Consider the following 26,140-nt stretch of genomic DNA (forward strand, 5'->3'; position numbering starts at 1 on the left):
CTATATCATGTGGTCTTAAAACAAGAGATTGAGTTTGAGTCCTTTCTGGTCTATCTAAATGTACTCAACACGATGTTGCAAATAGGTATTGAAGGGTCTTCCCTAATACCATACATCAAAAACAATTCCCAGTAATCTGCTGACTGTGGATATAAATTCCGCTTCAATTTTGTTTTGGATTACTGGGAGTAACTTACAAACGGGGAGAAAGTGAGGTCTGCAGATGCTGGAGATCAGAGCTGAAAATGTGTTGCTGGAAAAGCGCAGCAGGTCATGCAGCATCCAAGGAACAGGAATGATTCCTGAAGAAGGGCTTATGCCTGAAACGTTGAATCTCCTGTTCCTTGGATGCTGCCTGACCTGCTGCGCTTTTCCAGCAACACATTTTCAGTAACTTACAAACCCCTAAAAATCTTTTAAAAATTACAAATATTGCAAAATGTTGACTACCTCTTAGTGCACTCATTTGAGAAATGCTTGAATATTGACATTTTTATTTAAATAGCTTCGTTTGTAAGGTATGCAATAATGGCTGTCAAAATGCTGCCGGCTTGTGGCACATATGATCCAACATTGTTTGCTTTAAGTTGTAATGCCAGTGTTCAACACATTAAAACTATACATGCATCCCTGTCCCCTTTACTGATACAACACTATGTGAGCACAATATTATGTCCCTTTATAAAGAAATTAAATTCTTCATCTCTCTTTGTTCATGAAAGGCTAATACTAGACTTAAATTTCATTGGGTTGAATAATAATTGCTTGCATATCCATGACGTTCGTGTTTGTCAGCCCTGTCACAATAAGGTCCACTCCATTATTAAACTTGTTAAAGAAGGTAAAGGAGTCGTTGTTGTTTAAAAAGTCCTCTGCGTTCAGCCCTTCAGCAAAGGCCTTGTCAACCAGGTCACTGTAAGCGAATGCACCAGCTGCTTCAGTGGGCCCATCTTGTCCGTCAGTCCCGCCACTAAGAAAAATAACTTCATACTTTGTAAGTAGATCTTGTGGAATCTTTGATTTTGCATGGTGAAGTTCCAAGGCTAGATGCAAGGCCAGCTCTTGATTTCGACCTCCTTTACCTTTACCCTGGAGTCGAACTGTAGTTTCCCCCCCTGCCAAAAGGCATATTGGTTTCTTGGAATGCTGTGTCTCCTCCAACAGTTCCAAACAGCCATCTAGTTGGAAGTCAGGAAGCTCCATGTTTACGACCATCTGCAGGATCTCATCTTTCATTTTGCTTACATGTACATATTTTGAACTGGCAGCTGCCAGAACTGAGCACACATATCTAATCAAAAGACTGTACAATTTAGCCACAGTCTTGACATCTCCACTGACCACAGTAGATAGGACAGAAGTATTATAACCCAAGCTTTCTGATTTGCATTTTGCTTTCTCTAAGGCAATTGCATTTGATCCCACAACAAAATTACAAACATGAGCAAATGTTTGGATCTCCTCTTTGTCCATTTTCATGCTGGACTGAGACAGAACTTCTTTTACAGATTCTGGCATGGATGATAACAAGTTATATTTTAACAGTATCTTATGACAGTCGTCCTTGCTGTGTAAGGTAGGTACAGTTGGGCCACTGGCCACATACTCCAAATTGTCACCTATAACATCAGACATGATGAGACTCACCACCTGCCAAATAAAGAGTCATGTTTTATATTTCTGTATATTTCAATTTCTTGTCCAGTCAAATCTAATTACAATACATTTAATTGGAATGTGTTTAGAATTTTAACTCCAAAGATGAACTCAATTATTAATACAATTTCTGATCAAAAGGGCTATTGCATGGACACTTTACCTTCTATCTCTGATTATATGCAGTAATGTTCTGACCTTTGTATTGAATTAACAGTCACCAAGTGTGTACATATAAATACTGTTTGCTTACTAAACTTGTCATTAAATCATTTTATAATCTATCAACAGAGTCTCCATAAGCAAAATGGGTGAACACACTACATGGTATAGTACTGTGTCATACATTCCAGTTTTAATTCCTAAATTAGGTGGTTTAGGAAAAGAGATGGGAGGGCTACAAGTGAGCTCAGCATAGGTCGAACTACGAAGGAGTAAACAAGTTTTTAATTCCTGCTCTTGACTGCCACCTAGTCTACCCTTACTGCAAGTACATCTCTATGACTGACAAAATTATGAGTGGTTTCTCTGCTGCAATGAATTGTTCAGGTTCACCCAAAGATAATGGCTACCTGGTTCAGGTACCCAAGGCAATCAGCACTGTGAATCATACCTGACCACAATTAGGTACCTACTGAAAAGAGTGGGGGTCGGCAATAGAAAATAAACTAAAAACTTCTCAGTTTCTAGACTCCACCAATTTCAAAGCAGGAGAAGATGCCTGTACGGAAAGCAAGTTTCAGATTTTATAGTTAGTACCTTTAACTTTGAGATTAAGATGACACATGTTTCAGATTTCTACACTTGAATTATTGTGCCCAGTTTTGACCCCTGGACGTAGTGAAGGAAATTGAATTAAGGGCCTTGAATGATAACTAAGGCACCTTACATATGGGAACGGTTCCATGAATTCTGACTGTCACTTGGACATCAAAGAAATAGTGGGGTATATAGTTTTTAAAGAATGTAAAATTTCTGGATGACTTAGTTAACATGGTGGAACCAAATGAAGGTAAAGAATCAGGTTAGAAAGTGGGAAGCTTTTATTTTCACAAGAATTCATTGCTCAGTATTAGAATACCCAAAAATGTAGTCCTTTAATGGAAAATGTGAGTGAGGATACATTCAGTGAGACAGGGTAAGGTGCTCATAGAAATGAGGATTTGTGAGCAGTAATCAAAAATCATTATTTTTTTTAGCTGGGAAATACAAAAAAAGTATAAGCTCAGGGATCACCTCTCCACCATCACCATTTCACCTGACAAAGGCTTGTCATTTCAAATAAACCGATTGGACTATACCCTGGCACTGTGTAACTTCTGACTATGACAGCATGAATAAGTATTACTAGCAGGGGTCACTGGCTGGGTGGGTGAGACAGAAAATTGGAATTTTCCTCTTTGTTACATACTAAGAAATACTTACATTTAATTCACCTCATTTATATGGACTTCAGTAAGGCAATTAACAAGGTTCCCCATGGGAGACTGGCTAGTAAGGTTAGATCTCTTGGAATGAATGGGAAAACGAGCCTTTGGATACAGAACTGGCTCGGAGGTGGAAGACACAGGGTGGTGGTGGAGGGTTGTTTTTCAGACTGGAGGCCTGTGACCAGTGGAGTGCCACAAGGATCGGTGCTGTGTCCACTACTTCTTGTCATTTATATAAATGATTTGGATGTGAGCGTAAGAGGTACAGTTAGTAAGTTTGCAGGTGACATCAAAATTGGAGGTGTAGTCGACAGCAAAGAAGGTTACGTCAGATTACAATGATCTTGAACAGATGAGCTGAGGAGTGACAGATGGATTTAATTTAGATAAATGCGATGTGCTGCATTTTGGGAAAGCAAATTGAGCAAAATACACTTAATGGCAAGGTACGAGGGAGTGTTGCTGGACAAAGAGACCTTGGAGTGCAAGTTCATAGCTCCTTGAAAGTGGAGTCACAGGTAGATAGGATAGTGAAGAAGGCGCTTGGTATGCTTTCCTTTATTGGTCAGGAGTTGGGAGGTCATGTTGTGGCTGTACAGGACATTGGTTTGGCCACTTTTGGAATATTGTGTGCAATTCTGGTGTCCTTCCTATCAGAAGGATGTTGTGAAACTTGAAAGGATTCAGAAAAGATTTACAAGTATGTTGCCAGGGTTGGAGGTTTTGAGCGAAAGGGAGACGTTGAATAGGCTGGGGCTGTTTTCCCTGGAGTGTCAGGGACTGATGGATGACCTCATAGAGGTTTATAAAATCATGAAGAGCATTTATAGGATAAATAAATAAATATGGGATATCTGATCAGCATGGACAAGTTAGACCGAAGGGTCTGCTTCCGTTCTGTACATCTCTATTACTCTATAACCTCGCAACATCTCAATCACTTCATGTAATGTGATAGATATCATGGAGGAAAAATGGAAGTCAGTTGCACAAATAGCATCATGATAATAACTGAATAATCATTGAAGTGGTGATAAATATTGCTTAAGCCATTGGGAAACTCTTCATCTTATAGGGATTTTTTTTGCTTCCATTTCTAACAGACAGTATGGCTCTTGCTCTGAATTGCATTGGAGTGTCTTTCTAGATTTTGTGCTCTGTACACTGGTGGGACTGGAACTTGTAATCTGGCACACAGATGATATTTTGACTACCCCTATTAGAGATTAAGGCTAAATATTGATCATAATCCCATTCAAAGTTTCATAATCAACACTTTCAGTCACGAAACAGAAAGGTTACAAACCTGTGCAGGATAGGCAGCCCTTGCCAAACCTCCACCCTTCAACAACGACAGCATCTTGCGGATTGTATTGAGCTCCTGAATTGTTGCCCCCTTAGCAGCAAGTTGTTTGGTCAGGTATTGCTTCTCCTCTAAAGTGACAGGGGGAATTGGAGCTGGCAATAAAGCTGACCCTCCACCTAAAAAGCAGTTTTAAAAAATTGTTATGGTCATGACCATACCATGTCTCCAGCACACTACCATTGCGTGGCATGATGCAAGTTTAAGAATAGAGTTCACTCAGGCTATGTTAGAATTGGAAAAAGAAAATCCTCTCTGAAACTAGTGGGCATGTGAACTTGTACAGAAGGAAGTTAAATTGTGGCCAACTGGAGCAGTTGAAAGGATTGAAACTTGTTGAAAATTGTAATTATGATTTAAGATATTGAACAATGTTTGATTTTCCCTTTTTAATGCAGGTAGAGGATGGAAATTATTTTCCAGTGGAGGGTTTGGGAGAAGATTTGTAGCTTGGGTGCTCGTTGTTGTGGTTCTGTTTGCCGAGCTGGGAGTTTGTGTTGCAAACGTTTCGTCCCCTTTCTAGGTGACATCGTCAGTGCTTGGGAGCCTCCTGTGAAGCGCTTCTGTGATGTTTCCTCCGGCATTTATAGTGGCTTGTCTCTGCCGCTTCCGGTTGTCAGTTACTGTCCGCTGCAGTGGTCGGTATATTGGGTCCAGGTCGATGTGTTTGTTGATAGAATCTGTGGATGAGCGGACACTCATCCACAGATTCTATCAACAAACACATCGACCTGGACCCAATATACCGACCACTGCAGCGGACAGTAACTGACAACCGGAAGCGGCAGAGACAAGCCACTATAAATGCCGGAGGAAACATCACAGAAGCGCTTCACAGGAGGCTCCCAAGCACTGACGATGTCACCTAGAAAGGGGACGAAACGTTTGCAACACAAACTCCCAGCTCGGCAAACAGAACCACAACAATTCCAGTGGAGGATCATCACATATTTGAATGAGAGTTTATGTTGAGATTCATTAAATGCAAATTCTGGTTGGAAAGGTTTGATAAGCTGAATAGCCTTTCCGTGTTCTATACCTCCTCATATAGCTTTGTGCCTGCAATTTTACAAACATCTATGGGACATAGTGAACTGAAACCAATATCCTTGGAGAACAGAAAGGAAATTACATTGAGTGTCAAGCATTTCAAATACTTATCCACAGTTAGCTACAAATAGAAGCAAAATACTACAAATTCTGGACATCTGTTATCAAAAATTTGAAATCAAAATACAACTGCAATGCTCCTTTTTTTTAACCCAAGGAATAATAGATAAGTATTTAGTTAAGTATTTTGAGGTTACTGTTTAACTGGTTTATTTATTTAACTGGTTCATGTTTCTCATGTTAACTAAGCAGCTAAGCAAAACAAACAAGACTAAATAAGTGGAAGTCAACATAGCAGAATGACTGGGCCATCTCTATACACACGTACTCTGTGGGATGTCTACAATACTTTATAAGTTCTAAAACATCACATATGCAGCCTATACATCCAATTGCTCCAGTGTTATTTAAAGGCATATAGTATTATCAGTGTGCACGTAAAAGAGAAAAAAAACCTTTAAGGCGCACTGAAATTTGCTTTTCTATTTAAAAAGATTAAGACAGATGCTCCACATCAATACACTTTTTTACCCTATTCCTACATTCTGGTGTCCAAAACTTGTATCAGTCATGTCTTGAATATCCTCAATGATTGAGCATTTACAGCCATCTGTACTAGATAACTCCAATGATTCATGAACCTCGAGTGCATTTCTCCTTGTCTCAATCTAAAGTGGCCAGCTAATTCTCCCAAGGCTATTAAGGGGGAAACAACAATTCAATATCTGCTCTGTCAAGCCCTAAGAATGAGAACTTTGTGGACAGCATGTTTCACTAAGGTTCACCATACTTATTCCTGGGATGGCAGGATTGATATATGAGGAAAGACTGGATTGATTGGGCTTGTAATCACTGGAGTTTGGAAAAATGAGGAGGGATCTCATAGAAACACATCAAATTCTAATGGCACTGAACAGGTTTGATGCTGGAAGAATGTTCCTGATGTTAGGGAAGACCGGAACTAGGCATCACAGTCGAAGAAGAAATAGTAAGCCATGCAGGACTGAGATGAGGAAGAATTTTTTCACTCAGAGTTGTGAACCTGTGGAATGATGTTGGGGCCAGTTCATTAGATATATTCAAGAGGGAGCTGGACATGGCTTTTGTGGCTAAAGGGATCAAGGGGTATGGAGAGAAAATGGGAGTGGGATACTGAGATTGCATGATCAGCCATAGGTACAGGGTAGTCATAGGTGCAGGCTAGAAGGGGCCTAATACTGCACCTATGACTACCCTGTCGCTAAGAGTTCAAAAGATCAAACAGTGTAAGATTCCTTTAGGAATGTGGAGCCCAAAGACTGATACTCAGTGCTGAATGTCAGTATAGGTGACAATGTCTTCAGAAAGTACAGTTAGAATATTATCCACAATACAGAGAAATTTGGCTGCAGGGAGGGCACGAAAGTGTCGAATGCAATATCAAGTCTTAAAAACTATCAACTGCTCAAACAGCATCAACTCATTTTTTGATTCAGCACTTCAAAGTTTCCATGACTCAACACTGAGTTCAACTCTTTCAGATAAAACTCTTGTTTGGACCAGAGCTGCTGGTGGAAATGAGTCACTTTTCCCATTTAAACCTCATCTAGTTTCATCTTTTACTTTTCTTGTCTCAGTTTCATTTAATCTGATTAGTCCTATCATTCCCTTATTCATTTATCTCTCCTGTTTTTCTCTTACTTTCTCTCTCTCTCATCCTTCCCTCCCTCCCCCCAGTACTTCATTTTATTATAAACAGTAATCAGATTTAGCACCAGTTCTATAGATGGTACTGCATTGCAGTCAGCCTGCTGTAGAACTGTTGAATATTGATCTGTGCTAAACTGTAGCTGGTGGATTAATCTCTGTAATCAATTTGCTGTGACAATGAGAAAGAGAATTTATGTACCTGAGATAAGCACAAATAGCAGGTCATCTGCAGTAAGTCCTTCCACTAATTGATGAATACTGTTGGCTGCCTTTAAAGCATTCTCATCAGGGAGGTTATGTTTGGCTCCTTCCATTGCTTGTATTTTTGTCTGAGGTTTCAAAAGCATGTCCCTGTGGAATTACCCAGAGTGAAGTAATTAAACAGTGCGTGACAACATGAAATGAATCGACGAACTGAACTACTTCATAGAACACAGAAAAAGGCAAGAATAATGCAATAAAAATTTCTTCCTTTCCTGGAGGTTTTGATTTCTCTTGAATACAATTCATTGACCACAAGTACTTTGTCTAGGTACACATTTTGAATAGTGTGTGAATAATGCACAACTTTCATAGTGCTTATTAAACCATGGAGGGTATCACGACTATGATCAAGTTCACTTAATCTTAATTTCAAGGGCAACCAGGGTCAGGCAGTAAATGCTGGCCAGCCAGTGAAATCCAATTCCCATGAGTGAATTTTAAAAAAATCCAAACATATTTACTTCAACAACAGTTCCACTCAACATCAAAGGCAACTTGATGCGATCCTAGTTAATATATATCGGATTGAACCCATGTAAACCGAGACAGATTGATTGTACAATCTCTATCAGTGGTATTGTTGAGATAATCTGACTCAGCAAAAAGTGTGGAATCAAACCCATTCCTGGAATTCCCTCCCTAATGGCATTGTGGATGCACCAGCACCATGCAGACTGCAATGGTTCAAAAAGGTAGCTTGTCATCACCTTCTCATGGGCAATGGAATGGTTGCCATCTAGCGATGCCCATACCATACAAGTGAATAAAAACAAAATGAAAGTTTTGCAAATTGAGGTATTCACTTCGCTACTGGGGAAACCTCATGCTGTTATTCCTAATTATGTTAAATATCTCAAGTGGATGAATGTGCAGGGATTTGAGAAGGATGGGAGTGTATAGCAGTACATGAATTTTTCCTTATGACAGCTAGCATGACTCTGAGGGGTTGAATACCTTTTTCTGTGTTCTAACAATTCTAAGGTCTGTTCTATGCTGTGCACAGTGGGAGACCAATCCTGTAAATTTTGCACCTGCGTAGCTACAAGACTTTAACTGCACAAACAACTCTCGGGTAGTGTTTAATTCATTCTTGGGAATTTGAGCATTGCTGGTCAGGTCAACACATTGCCCATCCCTGATTTCCTCAAGGTGGTGGTGAACAATGTTCCTGTGACCTTGTTCCATGTTAATTAATGTACACAAAATGGTGTACAAAAAGATTGGAACAGAACACCGCATGGGAAAGAATTTTGGCCACCCACAACAACACATTATAATAGGAATGCTGTTGGTGATGTGCCAAACTGAATAATGTGCTTGAATTTTGTGGCACCTAACTAGTCAATTACATTAAAAACATGTCCCAATGGAATCATCAAGGATGAAGCAGTTATGCAGTATGGTTGATGTGAATTGCATTGACCAACTCCACCCTTTCTATTAATTTACATTTCCAAATGTATAATTTGAAATGCAATTCAATTTTTGAATTGCTTCTCATCAACTAATTTCCTGGGTCGAGACTGGATAAGGATGGCTGATTTCCTCCCTAAAGGATGTTAATGAACCAGATGGGTTTTTATGACAATCAGGTTGTCTTACAGTACCCATTCTGGCTTTTTATTGCAGATCATAATGTAAATAATTTAATTTAAATTCTCCAGCAGCTATGATGGACTTGAACTCATTTCTCCAGATCAATAGCCCAGGTTGCCAGAATGCTAGTTCAGTAACACTGTCATACTAATATGCTGGAAGTGAATGTTTTAATGTTTGCAGTTTCCAACATTTTACTGAAGATTTAAACTACAACAAAGTGTTGGTATTAAGAGATTTCACTTTGCATTATTATTTTAGTTACAGCATAAGTTGGAGCCTAAATTTGGAGTGAAGGCAGACTACATCGAATGTCTTGAGCCTTGACTTTCAATTTATACTACAGAAATTTAGCATTACACATCTGTGCAGTGATGGTTAATTTGTAGCGCCTTTATTCATAGAATGCACTGGAATCAGGATAGGATAAGACACAAAAGTAAGTTGGAGAGGTAATGCAGAAGTAGATTAGACCACAAGGGGAAATATCCTCTTAGCATCTACCCTATCAAATCCTCAGAATCTTAAAAGTTTCAATAAGATCCAATTCCTGTCTTGAAGATGGTGACCAGTAAGGTTCAGTGCTTATTGGGCATCCTCAGTACCATATCAAAGTCTCAGCTTTTTTTATAATTGGAGTGTGGACGGTGAGTGTTGAAAACCACTTCAGTTTTCACAGAAATACTGAGACAAACTGGTAGCTCCCAATTTTCTCCCCTCGCTGAGGTTACTTAAATCAGCAAGACCAGAAATTGAATCTACAAAGATAGTGAGCAGAAAAACTGTTTTATACTGGACAAAAATTTACCGACTAAGTTATTTAAGCAATCCCAAAATTAACAGATACTGTGTCTTCTAGCTTGATGTCAGTGGGAGGGATAGGGGGTCATTAGGGAAGGATCAAGGGGAGCACTACTAGTGAATAGAAAATAAATAATCCACATTGTGATTTTTTTTTGTTTCTTACTCTTTTCCTGTCTCACTAAGAATCTTTTGGATGCCAAGTGGAACACTGATCACTCCTTGCAGCAGATGGTCTCCCAAGATCTCTTCCATAGCAGCCGCCATTCCCAACACAGCCTTCCCAAATCCAACAAGATAGACATTTTTATGGACAGGGAAGCACTGATTTTGTATCATCAATCTGTCTCCTTCTATGCTAATGTTGTTCTTGATCATGTTTTGAGGCAAAACAGCATTGATTGCTGCCTGAAAGATCTGCAGACCGTGCTGTCGAAGGGACATTTTTTTGTTAATTACACAGGCACTGTGAAGATGAAGCTTCTTTGGCTTCCAGGTCTTGTAAATGAGTTGATGGTTGAAATGAAGCCACAAGTATCTTCCGAATGCAGTGATCATCTTAATCGCTGCGATTAATCACTGAAATTGCTCTAAGTGATATCATCCTGCCAGAGAACAAATGGGAACCAGGAAGAAGTTATTCCGTTCTGCAGTGTATAAGTCCATTTGCAGCATCACAACTTAAACCTGTAGAGTAAATTCCACAAGAGATGGTTAGATCTGTAATTCTTCATAAGCTGTTTGCTTACCTTCTAATTTCCATATTCTCATCCCAGCGAATTTCAAAAATTTATATTTCCAAATATCATTTTTTATTTCATTTCTTGTAATGCTACAAAAGGTGTTGGAAATTAGAAATGGGTGTGATTGACAACTAAGACTATATTTGTACTTTAACTATTTATACCGTGTAGATTACTGACTTGTACCTTCAATTGTCACAGCTGTTATTTCAGAATTCCTGGATAAGAGTTCATTCAGTGTTACTTAAGGTGGCAAAGAAATAATAATTAAATAATTGCAAGTGCAATAAATCATATAAAGTTAAAAATGTTCCCTTTCACACCGGACTCATGGTCAGGTTGAGCTACTCCACAATGGTGTCAACATCTTTGCAAGTTAAAGTATGATCATAAATTAAGGAGAAATGTTACCATAAAACATTTTGTTCTAATTTTGCAAAATACTTCAACATAATTTACATGCATCTGTATTCATGCGAGCTTGAAGAAGTTAAATGATCTTAGCAATGTAAAGCAAGGTATCAAAGACTTAAGTCCCTTATGGCATAGTGTTGCTGATGTTACAAACAGGAGGCTTGGGTTCAAGTCCCATTTGCTTCAGATGTGTGTTATAGCATTTCTTAATAGATTGATAGAGAAAATATCTGATGAAGAGTCTTTAACAGAGAGTTTTGTGGCATAGTCCCTCCCTCTGAAGGCCTCGGTTTAAGTCTTGCATGCTTCAGAGGTGTGTTGTAACATGTTAATTTGAAAATATCTAATTCAAAGAATTGCAAAGAACAAGCCATTAGGAATTTATGTCCTTTCTCTTAAATTACCCCAATCTGCATATTCTTTTGCTGCTTTATTCCTCATCCAGTTTTTCCAAAATACATATATTTCCTGTGATACGAAAGAAGTCTTATGGCACAGTGGATAGTGTCTCTGTCTCTGAACCACTGAGGTTGAGTTTCACAACAATGTTTTGAAGGCCGAAAGGTGAACAGGTAATGCATCTAAACAGGTTGAGTATCAACTGCAATATTTGAACTCTCTGCTTGAATTCTAACACCACCATCACATTATAGTACTCTTAGTTAAAGGAAGTCTCCAGGTTGTTGCAATGGAAGACAAAGGTTTACATGATTTATCACAAATGACAGTTTAGAATAGGAATATATACAGCTTTAGAAGAGAAATATCTCGGAAAATTAGCAAGTAAATATAGCTTAGATAAAAAAGACTGAACAAGAAGCAAACCTGGAAAGCCGTTGACTCCGTGGCCAAGCATCTAATTTGTATTTCCTTCAACTTAGAGTGAGCAACAGGCATATGAAAATTAAGCTTAATTATTTGGAAAATTAAAACAAATTGATTTATCATAACACTTAGAATATTGCTACTTAATTTGCAAAGCTGTTGAAATTATTCAGTTTTCTTAAACACACTTCTATGAACATTCAAAAAACAGTTATAATCTTGTTAACATTGTAATAAGTTAAAGGTATGCATTTTTATAAATATGCATTTTCATAATCTTGTATCATCCAAAACTATCTTACAGTCAATCAAGTCCTTTTCAATTGTAGTCACTGTTGTAATGGAGGAAATAGTGCAAGTTGTTGTTAACATTCTCTTATATGGCACTGCAGGGATATGAAGAGAGAGGCTGTAATTGATTAAAATCAGAACATTTAAAAAAATTTCTTGAATACATAACCTCTATCCTGTTAAACTAATTTATCAGTGAAACATGTGTACAGTAACAACCGAAGGTGATTACACTTACTGAATTAAGACAATATAGATCAGTAACTGTACACCATACTCTCTGAGCATACTGCTCATTATTCACTGAGCATCATAATCAGAGATCTGGACTGCCTCCAATGCCAGTATATCTTTCTTTTGATAATAGGCCCAAGATTGTTTTCGACTCTAGTCCAACTCGTGCCCGGTATAGTTTTAACAAGGCTTCCCTATTTATTATCCTCCATTTCCTTTGAAATAAAGCGCACCATTCCATTTGCCTTCCCAATGACCTCTGCATACTAGCTTTTCGTGATTTATGCACAAGGACTAAGCTGGTCAGGGCATTTTATAAGATGTTCAGTAGTCACAAAGCAAATACATGCATTTAAATAAAATGTAAATAGATAAATTTGTAACAAACAACCTCAGCACCAATCAAAAAGATTTATTTGAAGGTCTTACACTGAAGTATGTAGCTGTGAATCCCCAAGATAACATAGATTAGGATAATGAAAGGCTCAAAGTGTCAAAGGCAGCAGAGATTTCAAGTAACAACAATACATGAGTAATCTCTTTACTATTGTTGTTCCACTGAAAAGAAATTGTTTCACTTCTATATTGTTAGGCCATAAAAATCTGACTAAAACTGTTGTGTCAAGTTTCAGGATCTTTGAGATTCAGTAGGTATGTAGTTTTAAATATATGTAATAGGAATAAATACAATAATTGTCACAAGAAAAAAATATTAGGGAAACTAATGGAACTAGAACTAATAAGTTCCCTGGACCTGGTGGAATGTAGAGGAATCAGTGCTGGGGTCACAATTATTTACATTATATATTAATGACTTCGAGGCAAGTTTGAGGATGACACAAAAACAAATGGTATATAATATGAGAAAGTGTGAAATTGTACATTTTGACCGGAATACAGGAGCTAAATATTATTAAAGTAGAGAAGCACCGAGCGATTTGGGAGTCCTTGTGCATAAATTACTAAAAGCTAGTACACATGCAGGTAATAGGGATGGCAAATTGAATGTTGGGCTTTATTTTGAAGGAAAAGAGGAAAAACAAAATAGGGAAGCCTTGTTAAAACTATATAAGGCACTCGTCAGACCAGACTTGAAATACTGTGAACAATTTTGAGCCTACTATCGAAAGAAATGTATATTGGCATTGTAGGCATTCCAGCGAAGGTTGGCTAGGTTGATCCTGCATTTGAAGGGGCAATCGTAGGAGGAGAGGTTGAGTAGGTTAGGCCTGTACTCATTGCATTTCATTTTCCTAAATTCCAATCTTAAATAAAACAAAGAAGATTCTTAGGGGTCTTGACAGGGTAGATATGGAAAGGTTGTTCTCCTTGTGGAAGAATTTAGGACCAGAAAGCATAATTTCAGAATGAGAATTGCCCTTTTAGAACAGATGGAAAGGAATTTATTCTCACAGAAGGTAGTGAATTTATGTAATTTTTCTTATCACAGGGAGGCATAGAGGGTGCTAGATCATTAAGTACATTTCAAAGTTGAGATAAACAGATTTTTAAATGAGTAAGGAATCAGGGTTATGGGGGAAAAGGCAGGAAAGTAGAGTTTGAGCATTACCGGATCAGCCATGATGCCACTGAATGGTAGAGCAGACTCAATGGTCTGAACGGCTTGCTTCTGCCCTTGCGTGTTATGGTCTTACATGGACCTTCTAGTTCCTTTTACTGGGTAAATGGACTATGTGACATGATACTCAGATCCACAGATTGCTCACATCCTTGTGTCCATTACAAGCTGGACTTAATTAATTGATCTCAATGTCAAAGGACAGCTGCTGAACTGAAAAAGAGAGGAGATTTTGATTCTGATTGTATTCCAACTGCTGGTTAGCATTCATATAGTTTCATGAAAGGGCTGTTGGGGTAGAGTGTGAAATGTGAATCAGGAAACCTGGATTCCCTGTCAAAGGTGTCTCATAACATGCCCAAACAGGGGGTTGTCCTAAAGTAATTGTTGAATGTCTATGAATTTGGCCTCAGACTTGGTTCTCCTGTTCTGCCCTGTTAAACTAATGGCCAATACTCATTGTCTTGGTTTTTACGCAAAGACAATGCACAGAAATAAAGGGAAAGGTCACTCAGCCCCTCAGACCTGTCTGACTATTCAGTTTCCTACATCTTAATTCTGTCTATTCTCCTCACTTCATAAACTCTTACTCAATTGAAACCACATTTTCGCATCCCCATTTACTGACAGGCACTGGAGGGTTAATAAAAACATCTGACACCTAGTCAGAGGGCCAGGTGAAGGACAAGAAAATCGTCTGGGATATGGATTAAAAATTTGAAAGGGAAGAACGGAAATCCCATTGGCTACCTTACTTCACTCCTTCCCTTTAGTTTTTTTAATTAAAAAAATCCACAATTTAAAAATCGCCAAAAAATCAAATTGCTCAAAAAGTAAATTCAGAGTTGCTTCCAACAATGTAATTTAATATTTAACACTATAGGTCATTGCAGACTCAGAAAGGGACTGTAGGTACAAAATAACAGGACACAGAAATAGCCAACTAAAATAAGCGATAATCTGTTGCCAAATCAAATGTTAATTATTAACAGAGTACTGGTCACCACTGGAATGTTAAACTTTTTCGAAAAAAAATCCGGATCCAAACTTATTCCAGACTTATTCCACACATCTAGAACTGCGAAATGGGCGTTTAAAAGCTGCCAGCTCTTGTTAGTAAAGGGACTTTGGAAATTTAGCACCTGGGTGTCAGTGAAGGTTTGAGTCTTCGCTTTGAGCTTCGCCTTGCGCTCCATCTGGAAACTCTTATCCCTTTAATGTTTCTGCTGCAAAACGGCCAATGTGCAACTGAATCGGAGCAACCGGCCCTTGGCTCATGCTCTTACCTATGGTCCAGCGATGGCTGGCCGCTATCAGCGAAACTGAACCACCATCTCCACTGCGCGGGACAAAGAGGCTATCGGCTCGTATGTGGAATTATAAGGGTTGGACAGATACATCCTGCCCCCCACCCCTCAATCCCACCACCTATCTGTCATCTTCCCAGCTCCACCTCCTCCTCGCAGGCTGGAGCAGCTCCTCCTCTCCCCACCAACTTTACTTCCCTCAGAGGGGTTTTCAAAGCCAAATTATTTAATTATTAAATGGTATAGAGAAGATGGTTCATGGTTGGGGAGGAAAAGGGGTTGGGCGTGAGACCAAAACAGTTTATGAATATGCAGTACATAAAACATAGAACAATGCAGCACAGGCTTAATGAATATCCAGAGCACAGAACAATGAAGCGCAGGAACAGGCCCTTCAGCCCTTCTTGGTACCATTCTAAACTAATCCTAAAATAATCCTGTTCCTGTAGTAAATAAGGACTCGTTTGTAAATCCTGTTCATGTATCAAGAACCAAATGATGCAGACTTAAAGCAGTTATAGGAAGCAACGGCAACATGAGCCAAGTGCAGGTAAATGGGATTAGTATGGTTTGATGGTTTGTTGGTCATCGCAGTTTTAGTGGGCCGAAAGGCCGGTTTCTATGCTCTATGACTCGATGAGGAACAAATGTGTGGCTGAGGCAGTGCTTCCAAAACTTTTATTTCCTACTGTGATCCCACTTTGGGGCTTGAAATTGTCAAGGAGGGAGAAGACCCATGAGGGGAGGGGGTTCAACCTTTGCAAAATTCTATTCAACTTGTGAACCCCACTTGGTGTCCTGGCTCCATGCTCCCACTTTGGCAAGCCCTAGGTTAGAGACTTCCATGCACTGGCTGAGTGTGTGCTGGCAACAGATTCAATCAAGACATCCAATAAGGGATCACGGTTATCTGAAATAGAACGATGCCAGGGCTGTGACGAGAAAGGATTGGGGAAAGCACTGGGAGAATTTCTCCTTCAGAGAGTTAGCACAGACATGAAAGGCCAGTTAATCTCCTTCTATGCTGTAATTGTTATGTGAATCTATAAGGAATTCAGAACTTTTTCTTTTACCCAGACACACGGTCATATGGATCTCACCACCATAAGAAATAAGTTGAAGTGAAGAGTAATTTGTATTTACATGGAAGCTGGATAAACATGTGGGAGAAAGGAAATGGAAGTTACATTCATTGGGTTAGATGAATTCACTTGGGAGTAGATTTTCATTAAGTATAAATGCTGGCTTGGACCAGTGGGCACAATGGCCTGCTTCTCTTAGAGTCATGGAGTCATAGAGATGTACAGCATGGAAACAGACCCTTCAGTCCAATCTGTCCATGCCTACCAGATATCCCAACCCAATCTAGAGCCACCTGCCAGCACCCGGCTCATATCCCTACTATTCATATACCCATCCAAATGCCTCTTAAATGTTGTAATTGTACCGGCCTCCACCACTTCCTCTGGCAGCTCATTCCATACACGTACCACACTCTGTGTAAAAACATTGCCCTTTAGGTCTCTTTATATCTTTCCCCTCTCACCCTAAACCTATATCCTCTAGTTCTAGACTCCCCGAGCCCAGGAAAAAGACTTTACCTATTTACCCTATCCATGCCCCTCATAATTTTGTAAACCTCTATAAGGTCACCCCTCAGCCTCCGATGCTCCAGGAAAAACAGACCCAGCCTGTTCAGCCTATCCCTTTGGCTCAAGTTCTCCAACCCTGGAAACATCCTTATAAATCTTCTCTGAACCCTTTCAAGTTTCACAGCATTTTTCCGATAGGAAGGAGACCAGAACTGCATGCAATATTCCAACAGTGGCCTAATCAATGTCCTGTACAATCGCAACATGACCTCCCAACTCGTGTATTCAATACTCTGACCAATAACGGAAAGCATACCATATGCCTTCTTCACTATCGTATCTACCTGCGACTCCACTTTCAAGGACTCTTTGTTCAGCAACACTCCCTTGGACCTTACCATTAAGTGCATAAGTCCTGCTAAGATTTGCTTTCCCAAAATGCAGCATCTCGCATTTATCTGAATTAAAGTCCATCTGCCACTTCTCTACCCATTGGCCTATCTGATCCAGATCCTGTTGTAACCTGAGGTAACCCTCTTCGCTGTCCACTACACCTCCAATTTTGGTGTCATCTGCAAACTCTTATGCTCGCATCCAAATCATTTATGTAAATGACAAAATGTAGGAGACCCAACATCGATCCTTGTGGCACTCCACTGGTCACAGGCCTCCAGTCTGAAAAACAACCCTCCACCACCACCCTCTGTCTTCTACCTTTGAGCCAGTTCTGTATCAAAGTTTGTGAGACGTAATTTCCCACGCACAAAGCCACGTTGACTATCCCTAATCAGTCCTTGTCTTTCCAAATACACGTATCTCCTGTCCCTCAGGATTCCCTCCAACAACTTGCCCACCACTGACATCAGGCTCACTGGTCTATAGTTCCCTGGCTTGTCTTTACAGCCCTTCTTAAACAGTGATACCACGTTAGCCAACCTCCAGTCTTCGGGCACCTCACCTGTGACTATCGATGATACAAATATCTCAGCAAGAGGCCCAGCAATCACTTCTCTAGCTTCCCACAGAGTTCTCGTGTACACCTGATCAGGTCCTGGGGATTTATCCACTTTTACCCGTTTCAAGACATCCAGCAGTTCCTCCTCTGTAATGTGGACATTTTGCAAGATGTCACCATCCATTTCCCTACAGTCTATATCTTTAATATCCTTTTCCGCAGTAAATAATGATGCAAAATACTCATTTAGTATCTCCTCCATTTTCTGCAGCTCCACACAAAGGCCGCCTTGCTGAACTTTGAGGGGGCCCTATTCTCTCCCCCGTTTCCCTTTTGTCCTTAATGTACTTGTAAAAACCCTTTGGATTCTCCTTAATTCTATTTGCCAAAACTATCTCATGTCCCTGTTTTGCCCTCCTAATTTCCCTCTTAAGTATACTCATACTTCCTTTATACTCTTCTAAGGATTCACTCACTCTCTCCTGTCTATACCTTACATACACTACTTTCTTTTTCTTAACCAAACCCTCAATTTTTTTAGTCACCCAGCATTCCCTATACCTACCAGCCTTTCCTTTCACCCTGACAGGAATATACTTTGTCTGGATTCTCGTTATCTCTTTTCTGAAGGCTTCCCATTTTCCAACCGTCCCTTTACCTGCGAACGTCTGCCTCCAATCAGCTTTCGAAAGTTCTTGCCAATACCGTCAAAATTGGCCTTTGTCCAATTTAGAACTTCAACTTTTAGATCTGGTCTATCCTTTTCCATCACTATTTTAAATCTAATAGAATTATGGTCGCTGGCCCCAAAGTGCACCCCCACTGACACCTGTCACCTGCCCTGCCTTATTTCCCAAGAGTAGGTCAACTTTTGCACCTTCTCTAATAGGTACATCCACATACTGAATCAGAACATTGTCTTGTACGCACTTAACAAATTCCTCTCTATCTAAACCTTTAACACTATGGCAGTCCCAGTCTATGTTTGGAAAGTTAAATTCCCCTACCATAACCACCTTATTATTGTTACAAATAACTGAGATCTCCTTACAAATTTATTTCTCCCTCTGACTATTAGGGGGTCTACAATACAATCCTAATAAGGTAATCATTCCTTTCTTGTTTCTCAATTCCACCCAAATAACTTCCCTGGATATATTTCCAGGAATATCCTCCCTCAACACTTTGGAATGCTATCCCTTATCAAAAATGCCACCCCCACCCCCACCTTCCTCTCTTGCTACCCTTTCTATCCTTCCTGTAGCATTTGTATCCTGGAACATTAAGCTGCCAGTCCTACCCATCCCTGAGCCATGTTTCTGTAATTGCTTAGATATCCCACTCCCATGTTCCTAACCATGCCCTGAGTTCACCTTCCTTCCCTATTAGGCCCCTTGCATTGAAATAAATGCCGGTTAATTTATTATTCCTACCTTGTTCCCTGCCTGCCCTGACTGTTTGACTCGCTTCTGGTCTCAACTGTACCAGTCTCGGATTAATCTCTTTCCTCACTATCTCCCGGGGGGTCCCCCCCGCCCCCAACTCCCCCCCCACCCCCAAACCTTACGAGTTTAAATCCTCCCAAGCAGCTCTAGCAAATTTCTCTGCCAGTATATTAGTCCCCTTTCAATTTAGGTACAATCGGTTGTGTGGATTTGTCAATAAGGAAAACACTAGATTATTCAATCCATCTTGGCGTCCCAGACATGTTTCAGTACTGTAAATTCTGTGTTAAAATAAATATCGGAGCCGAAAATGTGTTGCTGGAAAAGCGCAGCAGGTCAGGCAGCAGCCAAGGAGCAGGAGAATGGACGTTTCGGGCATGAGCCCTTCTTCAGGATGAAAAATGGCTCATGCCCGAAACGTCGATTCTCCTGCTCCTTGGATGCTGCCTGACCTGCTGCGCTTTTCCAGCAACACATTTTCAGCTCTGATCTCCAGCATCTGCAGTCCTCACTTTCTCCAAAAAATAAGTATCAACAAGTTCAAGGAGCATATGACAGAGTAGATGTAGAAAAAATATTCTCTGTTGCAAGTAAACCATTGAGTAGAATTAAGTGGATTTTAAAAAATTGACAAAGATGTGGAGAGGTGAGAGAAAATGTTTTTCATGCAGAGCATTGACAGAATCTGGAATCCTCTATTTGAAAAAGTGATGCAAGCTGATTCTAACAATAAGGTTAAAAGGGATTTCGTCAATTAGTTGAGAATGTGGAACTAGCAGGAAAGACAAGAAGCAGGAGCAGGGATGAGAGCAAAAGCCAGAACAGGCATAATGGACTGATTGGCCTCCTTATGTGCTGTAAATTTTAACGATTCCATGAAGGGCTAGATGCAATAAACTAGATATGATGGAAATACTCAATAAGACAGACAGAATACCATAGAGAAAGAAAGTTAAAACTTAAAGTGAACCTTTTGTTTTCATTTGGGAAAGTGAGAGATGGAGCAGGTTTTTCAGCAATCCCAAGGGCAGGACAATTTGCAGCAGATGGTGGGACACTGCTAATGGCACTAGACTAACAATCCATTGGCCCAGGCTAATGCTAGGATGCAGAATCTGGAGTGTCAGATTTGAGAAGTGTGGTGCTGGAAAAGCACAGCCAAACAGGAAGCATCCAAGGAACATGAGAGTTGATATTTCAGGCATAAGCCCTTCATCAGGAATGTGGAGGGGGAAGGGTCTGAGAGATAAATAGAGGGGTTGGGGTGGGGCTGGGGTAAAGGCAGGTGGGAATTCCCATTCTAAATGATGACTTAACAATCCAGGTTTGTTCAATATATTATTTCAGTCGCATGAACTGTAATCTTTTGCTTTCAATTCTGTGTCTTATGATCTTATGCTCCTGATGAAGGAGCAGCGCTACAAAAGCTAGTGCTTCCAAATAAATCCGTTAGACTATGTCCTGATTTTATGACTTTTAACTTTGTTCACCCCAGTCCAACACCCCACTCCACATCATTAATAACAAAAGAAATTGAGATACAGGTAAAAGGAGTGACAATTGGTTTGATATTACCAAAAAAAAGCAAAATATATAACTAGAAAAGCTCTAAATGGGAAAATGCATAATCATCACTTATGAATGCCATTTAAGATAATGGAGTTGAGGTTATAATTTGAAATTGATTAACGAAATGCTGAAGGTTGTAAAGTAACCTGATGAGAAAGATATGAAACTGTTCCTCAGTCTTATGTTTGAACTTCAGAGAAAAGTCATGACATTCCCCAAAGAACTGTGAAGTGTAAACTCTGGAAAACTGAGGTCAGTATTGAAGTGGAGAATTAAAATAAACAAGGACATCAGAACTTGCACGTTGCTTAAAAAAAGAGACATGTTGCTGAAGCTTTTTATCTTGTGCATGCATCAGGACAAATGGAAGAATGCCAAATTTCAAATGGTCTTCATACTACAGAAGAAGGATTGGTTGGCAAGCTCATACTAGAGAAAGTGAGGACTGCAGATGCTGGAGATCAGAATCGAAAAGTGTGGGTGCTGGAAAAGCACAGCTGGTCAGGCAGCATCCAAGGAGCAGGCTAGTCAACATTTCGAGTGCAAGCTCTTCATCAGGAGTAAGGTGGTGGACCAAGCGGGTTGAGAAATAAATGAAAGGGAGGTAGGGCTTGGGAAAGATAGCTGGGAATATGATAGTTAGATGGAAGTGTGGGGTGATGGTGATAGGTTGGAAAGAAGGGTGGAGCGAATAGGTGGGAAGGAAGCCGGACAGATAGGACAGTTCAAGAGGGCAGTGCCAAATTGGAAGGTTGGATTTGAAATAAGGTGTGTCGGGGTGGGGGAGGGAAGGAAATGAAGAAACTGGTGAAATCTACATTGATCCTGTGTGATTGGAGGGTCCCAAGGCACAAGATAAGGCATTCTTCCTCCAGGTGTTGGATAGCTAGAGTTTGGTGGTGGAGAAAGCCCAGGACTTGCATGTCCTTGGCTAAGTGTACAGCCACAGGGCAGTGGGGTTGTTTAGTGCATGTGTTCCAGAGATGTTCTCTGAAATGTTGTGCAAGTTAGCACACTGTCTCCCCAATGTACGGGAGCCCACGCAGAGAGTAACACACACAGTGGACGATGTGTGTGGAAGTACAGGTAAATCTCTGTCAGATGTGGAAGGATGCTTTGGGCGTGCGAGGGAGGTGAGAGGGGAGATGTGGGCACAGGTTTTGCATTTCTTGTGGTGGCAAGGAAAGGTGTTGGGAGTGGAGGGTGGGTGGATGCGTGGGGACTGTGGACCCTACACGGGAGTCATGGAAGGAATGGTCTCTGCAGATAGTGGTGAGGACTGAAATATATCCTTGATGGTGAGATTTGTTTTTAGTTGGTGGAAATGGTAGAGGATAATGTGTTGTGCCCCCCCCCCCAATAATCTCTTAGCTCCTTTGGGCTACCCCCTCATTCCTGATGAGCTTATGCTGTCGACTGTCCTGACGGGCTATGCTTTTCGAGCACCACGTTTTTTGACTCTGATTCTAGTTGGCCAAATGAGGATGCAAATGATGAAAAAGTATTTAGGCAAAAAAAAATTCAATAAAGCATTAAAGTGACAAAAGGAAGGAAAGTGTGTAAAATGGAAAAGCACTGTCATCACCCAGGGTGGCCCTCTAGCGGATTTGCCCCTCAGGAAGATGGCGACCGAGTCGGCTCCGGAACATCGAACACACATGCGCAGTAAGTAGAGGCCGGTCTCCCTGACAACCAAGGCTGGGTATTATGGGTAACATCATACGGACATCCAAAGGTGGTTGACGTCATGGTCATTTACGTGTGGAATGTTTTACCTTGTGAAAAGCCGTCTCGGGACGCCGCCTCCGCCGCTCGGTTGTCATGGAAATGACGGGGGCGTTGCCCGCCATTTCCATGATCGCCCGTCTGCGGGGAGGATTGGGCATTATGGGTAGTGGCGGGTTCCCGCCATCCGCGGCTTGGGATCCACAATGCCCCGCGATGAGGGGGAGGGGGCGAAGCGGTTGTGGCCTTTGAGTCTGGGAGGTGCGTCGCCATTTTGACCGCTGTGTTTAAATATCGAGGGAAGGAAAGAGGGACAAACTTTCTCCTCCCCGGGCGCTGAGAAAAAAAAAATTACAGGCGCTTTTCGCAGCTTCTTTCCCCCACCCCCTCCTTTAAAACGTCCCATTCCTTCTATCTTCAACCTACCCTCCCCGCAACCCCGGGTAAGGAAGGACGAGATGAAGCTGACGGATAATGTGCTGCGCAGCTTCCGAGTGGCTAAGGTGTTCCGAGAGAACACGGACAAGATCAACTGCTTCGACTTCTCACCTAACGGAGAGACGCTCATCTCCAGCAGCGACGATGACTCCATCGTCCTTTACGACTGCCAAGAGGGCAAGTGAGTGATATTACCGCCCGCCGGTTCATTTGTCGATGATCCTCTCCTCTCAGGGATGGCCTAGAAACCCCCGGCCTTGATTTTCACACAGACTCCCCCCCCCCCCCCCCCCCCCGAGTTCGGTTCGCGTTGGGAGGGTGCTGCGGACTGCAGACTCAGTCAGCGAGGAGGAGAAGATTAAAAAAAAAGTTGCCTTATGATTAAATGGTTTTAGGAAGAGGGCAGTCATGCGTTAGAGGCGGGAAGTTGTGATCTGCAATACCGTAATTGTGGGGGCCAGAGATCATGCTCTTTCATCGTCTCTGATGTTCATTTTTTTTTGTAGCGCAGAACGTGTCTGCAGGATTCCCTTCCGTAATATTGCAGGTAACAGCCATTTAAGCTGGAAATAATAGCCGGACAATTAAAAATGTTAATAGTTTACCTGAGTGGCCGAGCACATGCGATAGTTGAGGCAAATACCTTCCATCTTAACAATGAAAATGTTAACTGTATTTTATACATAGGTACAGAGCTGTAAACTGGTCCTTAAAATGGGACTCAAAATCTGGGCATGGTTTAGGTCTTGCGGTATCGTAGGTAGTGTCCATTTCTCTGAGGCAGCAGTCTGAATTTGATTCCAATCCCTGAACTTGTGGTAGAATCCCTAGTTCTGGGCCATTAGGTCTATTCCTGATGAAGGGCTTATGCTCGAAACGTCGAATTCTCTATTCCTGAGATGCTGCCTGGCCTGCTGTGCTTTAACCAGCAACACATTTGCAGCTAGATTAAAGTCCTCCCTGTTGTGGAGGTGTGCCATTGCATGTTAGAACAGGTTGATTAACAAACATCTAAGAGAATTATGTTCCAGCTTTATGGGCTATTGCAACATGATGGTTGTGCCCAAAGGTTGAGATCAAAATCCCACAGAGGTTGGATTAAATTATTTTAGAATTATGACTTGAGGGAAAAGTTAGAGGCATCAGTATTGAATTTCAGAATTTAAGTCTGAGATTACTGAAATCGCAGCTGTTTTTTGGAGTAAATTTTACACAGATTCTCAAAGTAGAAGGGACAAGACTGTAGAATGGTAACCACACAAAGAAGCTGTTTATATTTTAGTACCTTAGGTCTTCTCCTTTGAGAGCTGTATTAAGTTTTTAAGAAAATTGACTGATCTTTGCGTTGTTTTTGCTGTGGCAAAGTTTTGTGGTCATTAGACATCAGTGTGTAAATGTTGGCAGGTTATTCCATTATTGCAGATGGCCTCAGTTCTGTCTGTCTGTTGTTGTTTGTTTATTTTTCCTCCATGCTGAGTTCCAGTCTGTTATAGCTAATTCTGGAAATTTATAACTTTTATACTAATTTGGGTCACTCAAGTTAATAAAAACTGTCATTTTGACAAAGGGCACTGACTGCTAACAGGAAATGAGTTCTGTTTTGAAATAGTAAATTGTTTGATCTTCCTCAAGTCAAGTAGAGGGTGTAAGAACTGCTTCAGTAGCTTCTGAGCTGTGCAGTTGACACTTAATATGGTATTGGGGTTTGCCATTCGTTTTTGTTTTCTTTTCAGTGATAATGCATGCGGTTTGTGATTGTCATTGGTGTCTCTGTTACTGAAGTCAGGTCAGCTGTTAATTAAGTAAGTCATAAGATATCCCTTAGTTGACCTAGTTTGTTCTTTTTTTGGGTGGTCTTGTGACACAACAGTTGTATTTCTAACTCTGGATTGAAGTTCAAGTCCCACTGAACTCAGGGGTGTGTCCAAAACATGCCTGAGCAGGTTTGTTTCTTTGTGGGTAAAGAAATACTTGACTGCTTTGATAAAATACAGCATTATATGTCAGTTATTTACTCAATGACATGCAGAAACATGCATTGATGATTTTGTTGCCTTTTCTGATATTTGGGCGCAACTAACTAAGGGAGGCCTTGCAGCTAGACAATGATAAAAAGGTGGCAAACAACAGTTCTGTGAACTTCCGTGTAACTGTGTTGAGGTTAAGCTGGGCATCTTTTCTGATAAAGCTTAACATCATTTCATGTAATTTTTTTCTTACCTGTCAGACCAAAGAGGACACTTTACAGTAAGAAGTATGGGGTAGACCTGATCAGATACACACATGCAGCAAATACAGTGGTTTACAGTTCTAACAAAATCGATGGTAAGTTAGTTTGTGTTGTACAAATCTCCGGCTGTTTAGTTTCTCTTGCTCTGAACTTCTCGAAGACCGGCACATCCTTTTGCATCTGTAAAATGAGTTGTTGTATAAAGTTTGTATTTATCTGTTACCAGTACATTAACACTTCTACAGAATTAATGTTTTGCATGCTTAATTAAATGTAGTTTTGTAACTTTTTGTTTTGTTTGGAAGTTTTGCCAACTCAATGATGTTGGATCCTTTTGTTCTTAGTTTCCCATTTGAAACCTGTGCTTTAGTCCTGCCTGATGATTACTGGGAGATAAATGTGCATTTGAGCTTGCAATTTGGTTTTGAAAGCGTGTCAATCTTTTGATTTTATTATTTCAAAAAATCAAATAACTACTAAATTAAGCTTTATATCGATTGATCTGGAAGTTGAATCAATTTTTGAGGGGGGTAATAAACCAGTAAGAAATAGAGGCATGCTTTTTTTTTTAGGGCATTTGATTTCTATACAAAGTTTTGATTGTTCGGATACTGTTTGAAAGGAAGGTAGCCAATCCTTTGCTTCTTTGTCAAAGTGTGCATTGTTTACATGAGCCTTGTCACCAAATTGTTTTAGAGGAGAGAGCTGCATTCATTACAACAGAACCCTGTCTGATTAGCTATTTTCCTTTTTATACACATGGGCACTTTTCACAAGGCTGACTATGACTCAGTGTGGTCTGATTCTTGTCTTCCTTTCTTGGTCCTTTGATCTGGGCGTTGAGCATCAAGAGGATGACAGCCAGTTGTGTTCAGTGTCACACT

General features: G+C 40.5%; 2 protein-coding genes across 5 annotated transcripts in view; one reads left to right on the top strand and one right to left on the bottom strand.

Annotated features, from left to right (window-relative positions):
- Nucleotides 1–482: 482 nt before the first annotated feature.
- On the bottom strand, nucleotides 483–23,719 carry glyctk (glycerate kinase). 4 transcript variants are annotated; one of them, XM_060835383.1, is made up of 6 exons: nucleotides 22,449–22,499; nucleotides 12,194–12,277; nucleotides 10,076–10,514; nucleotides 7,448–7,599; nucleotides 4,393–4,568; nucleotides 483–1,650 (listed from the first exon to the last, which is right to left on the bottom strand). In XM_060835383.1, the coding sequence occupies exons 3-6, from the start codon at nucleotides 10,465–10,467 to the stop codon at nucleotides 736–738; spliced, it is 1,635 nt and encodes a 544-aa protein (XP_060691366.1). In that variant the 5' UTR covers nucleotides 10,468–10,514; nucleotides 12,194–12,277; nucleotides 22,449–22,499; the 3' UTR covers nucleotides 483–735. The 4 variants fall into 4 exon arrangements, with proteins under 4 accessions (XP_060691366.1, XP_060691367.1, XP_060691364.1 ...); XM_060835384.1 differs by lacking the exons at nucleotides 12,194–12,277; nucleotides 22,449–22,499 and adding an exon at nucleotides 23,632–23,719; XM_060835381.1 differs by lacking the exons at nucleotides 12,194–12,277; nucleotides 22,449–22,499 and adding an exon at nucleotides 23,138–23,256.
- The window catches only part of wdr82 (WD repeat domain 82), a 35,503-nt gene continuing 32,170 nt past the window's right edge, over nucleotides 22,808–26,140 (top strand). Inside the window, exons 1-2 of the mRNA XM_060835386.1 lie at nucleotides 22,808–23,207; nucleotides 25,254–25,351. Coding sequence (XP_060691369.1) covers nucleotides 23,047–23,207; nucleotides 25,254–25,351 — 259 coding nt within the window. The 5' untranslated portion in view covers nucleotides 22,808–23,046. The remainder of the gene's footprint in view (nucleotides 23,208–25,253; nucleotides 25,352–26,140) is intronic.

This window comes from Hemiscyllium ocellatum, chromosome 14 (assembly GCF_020745735.1).
Source record: "Hemiscyllium ocellatum isolate sHemOce1 chromosome 14, sHemOce1.pat.X.cur, whole genome shotgun sequence".
Classification (NCBI taxonomy): domain Eukaryota; kingdom Metazoa; phylum Chordata; class Chondrichthyes; order Orectolobiformes; family Hemiscylliidae; genus Hemiscyllium; species Hemiscyllium ocellatum.

What these genes read in the sequence shown, in the direction of transcription:
- glyctk (XM_060835384.1), bottom strand. Translation starts at nt 10,467, where the DNA reads ATGATCACTGCATTCGGAAGATACTTGTGGCTTCATTTCAACCATCAA. An exon ending in GCTATTTGTGCTTATCTCAG is followed by an intron (nt 4,569 to 7,447) that starts GTACATAAATTC and finishes ACTGCTTTTTAG; the next exon opens with GTGGAGGGTCAGCTTTATTG. An exon ending in GGGCTGCCTATCCTGCACAG is followed by an intron (nt 1,651 to 4,392) that starts GTTTGTAACCTT and finishes TTTATTTGGCAG; the next exon opens with GTGGTGAGTCTCATCATGTC.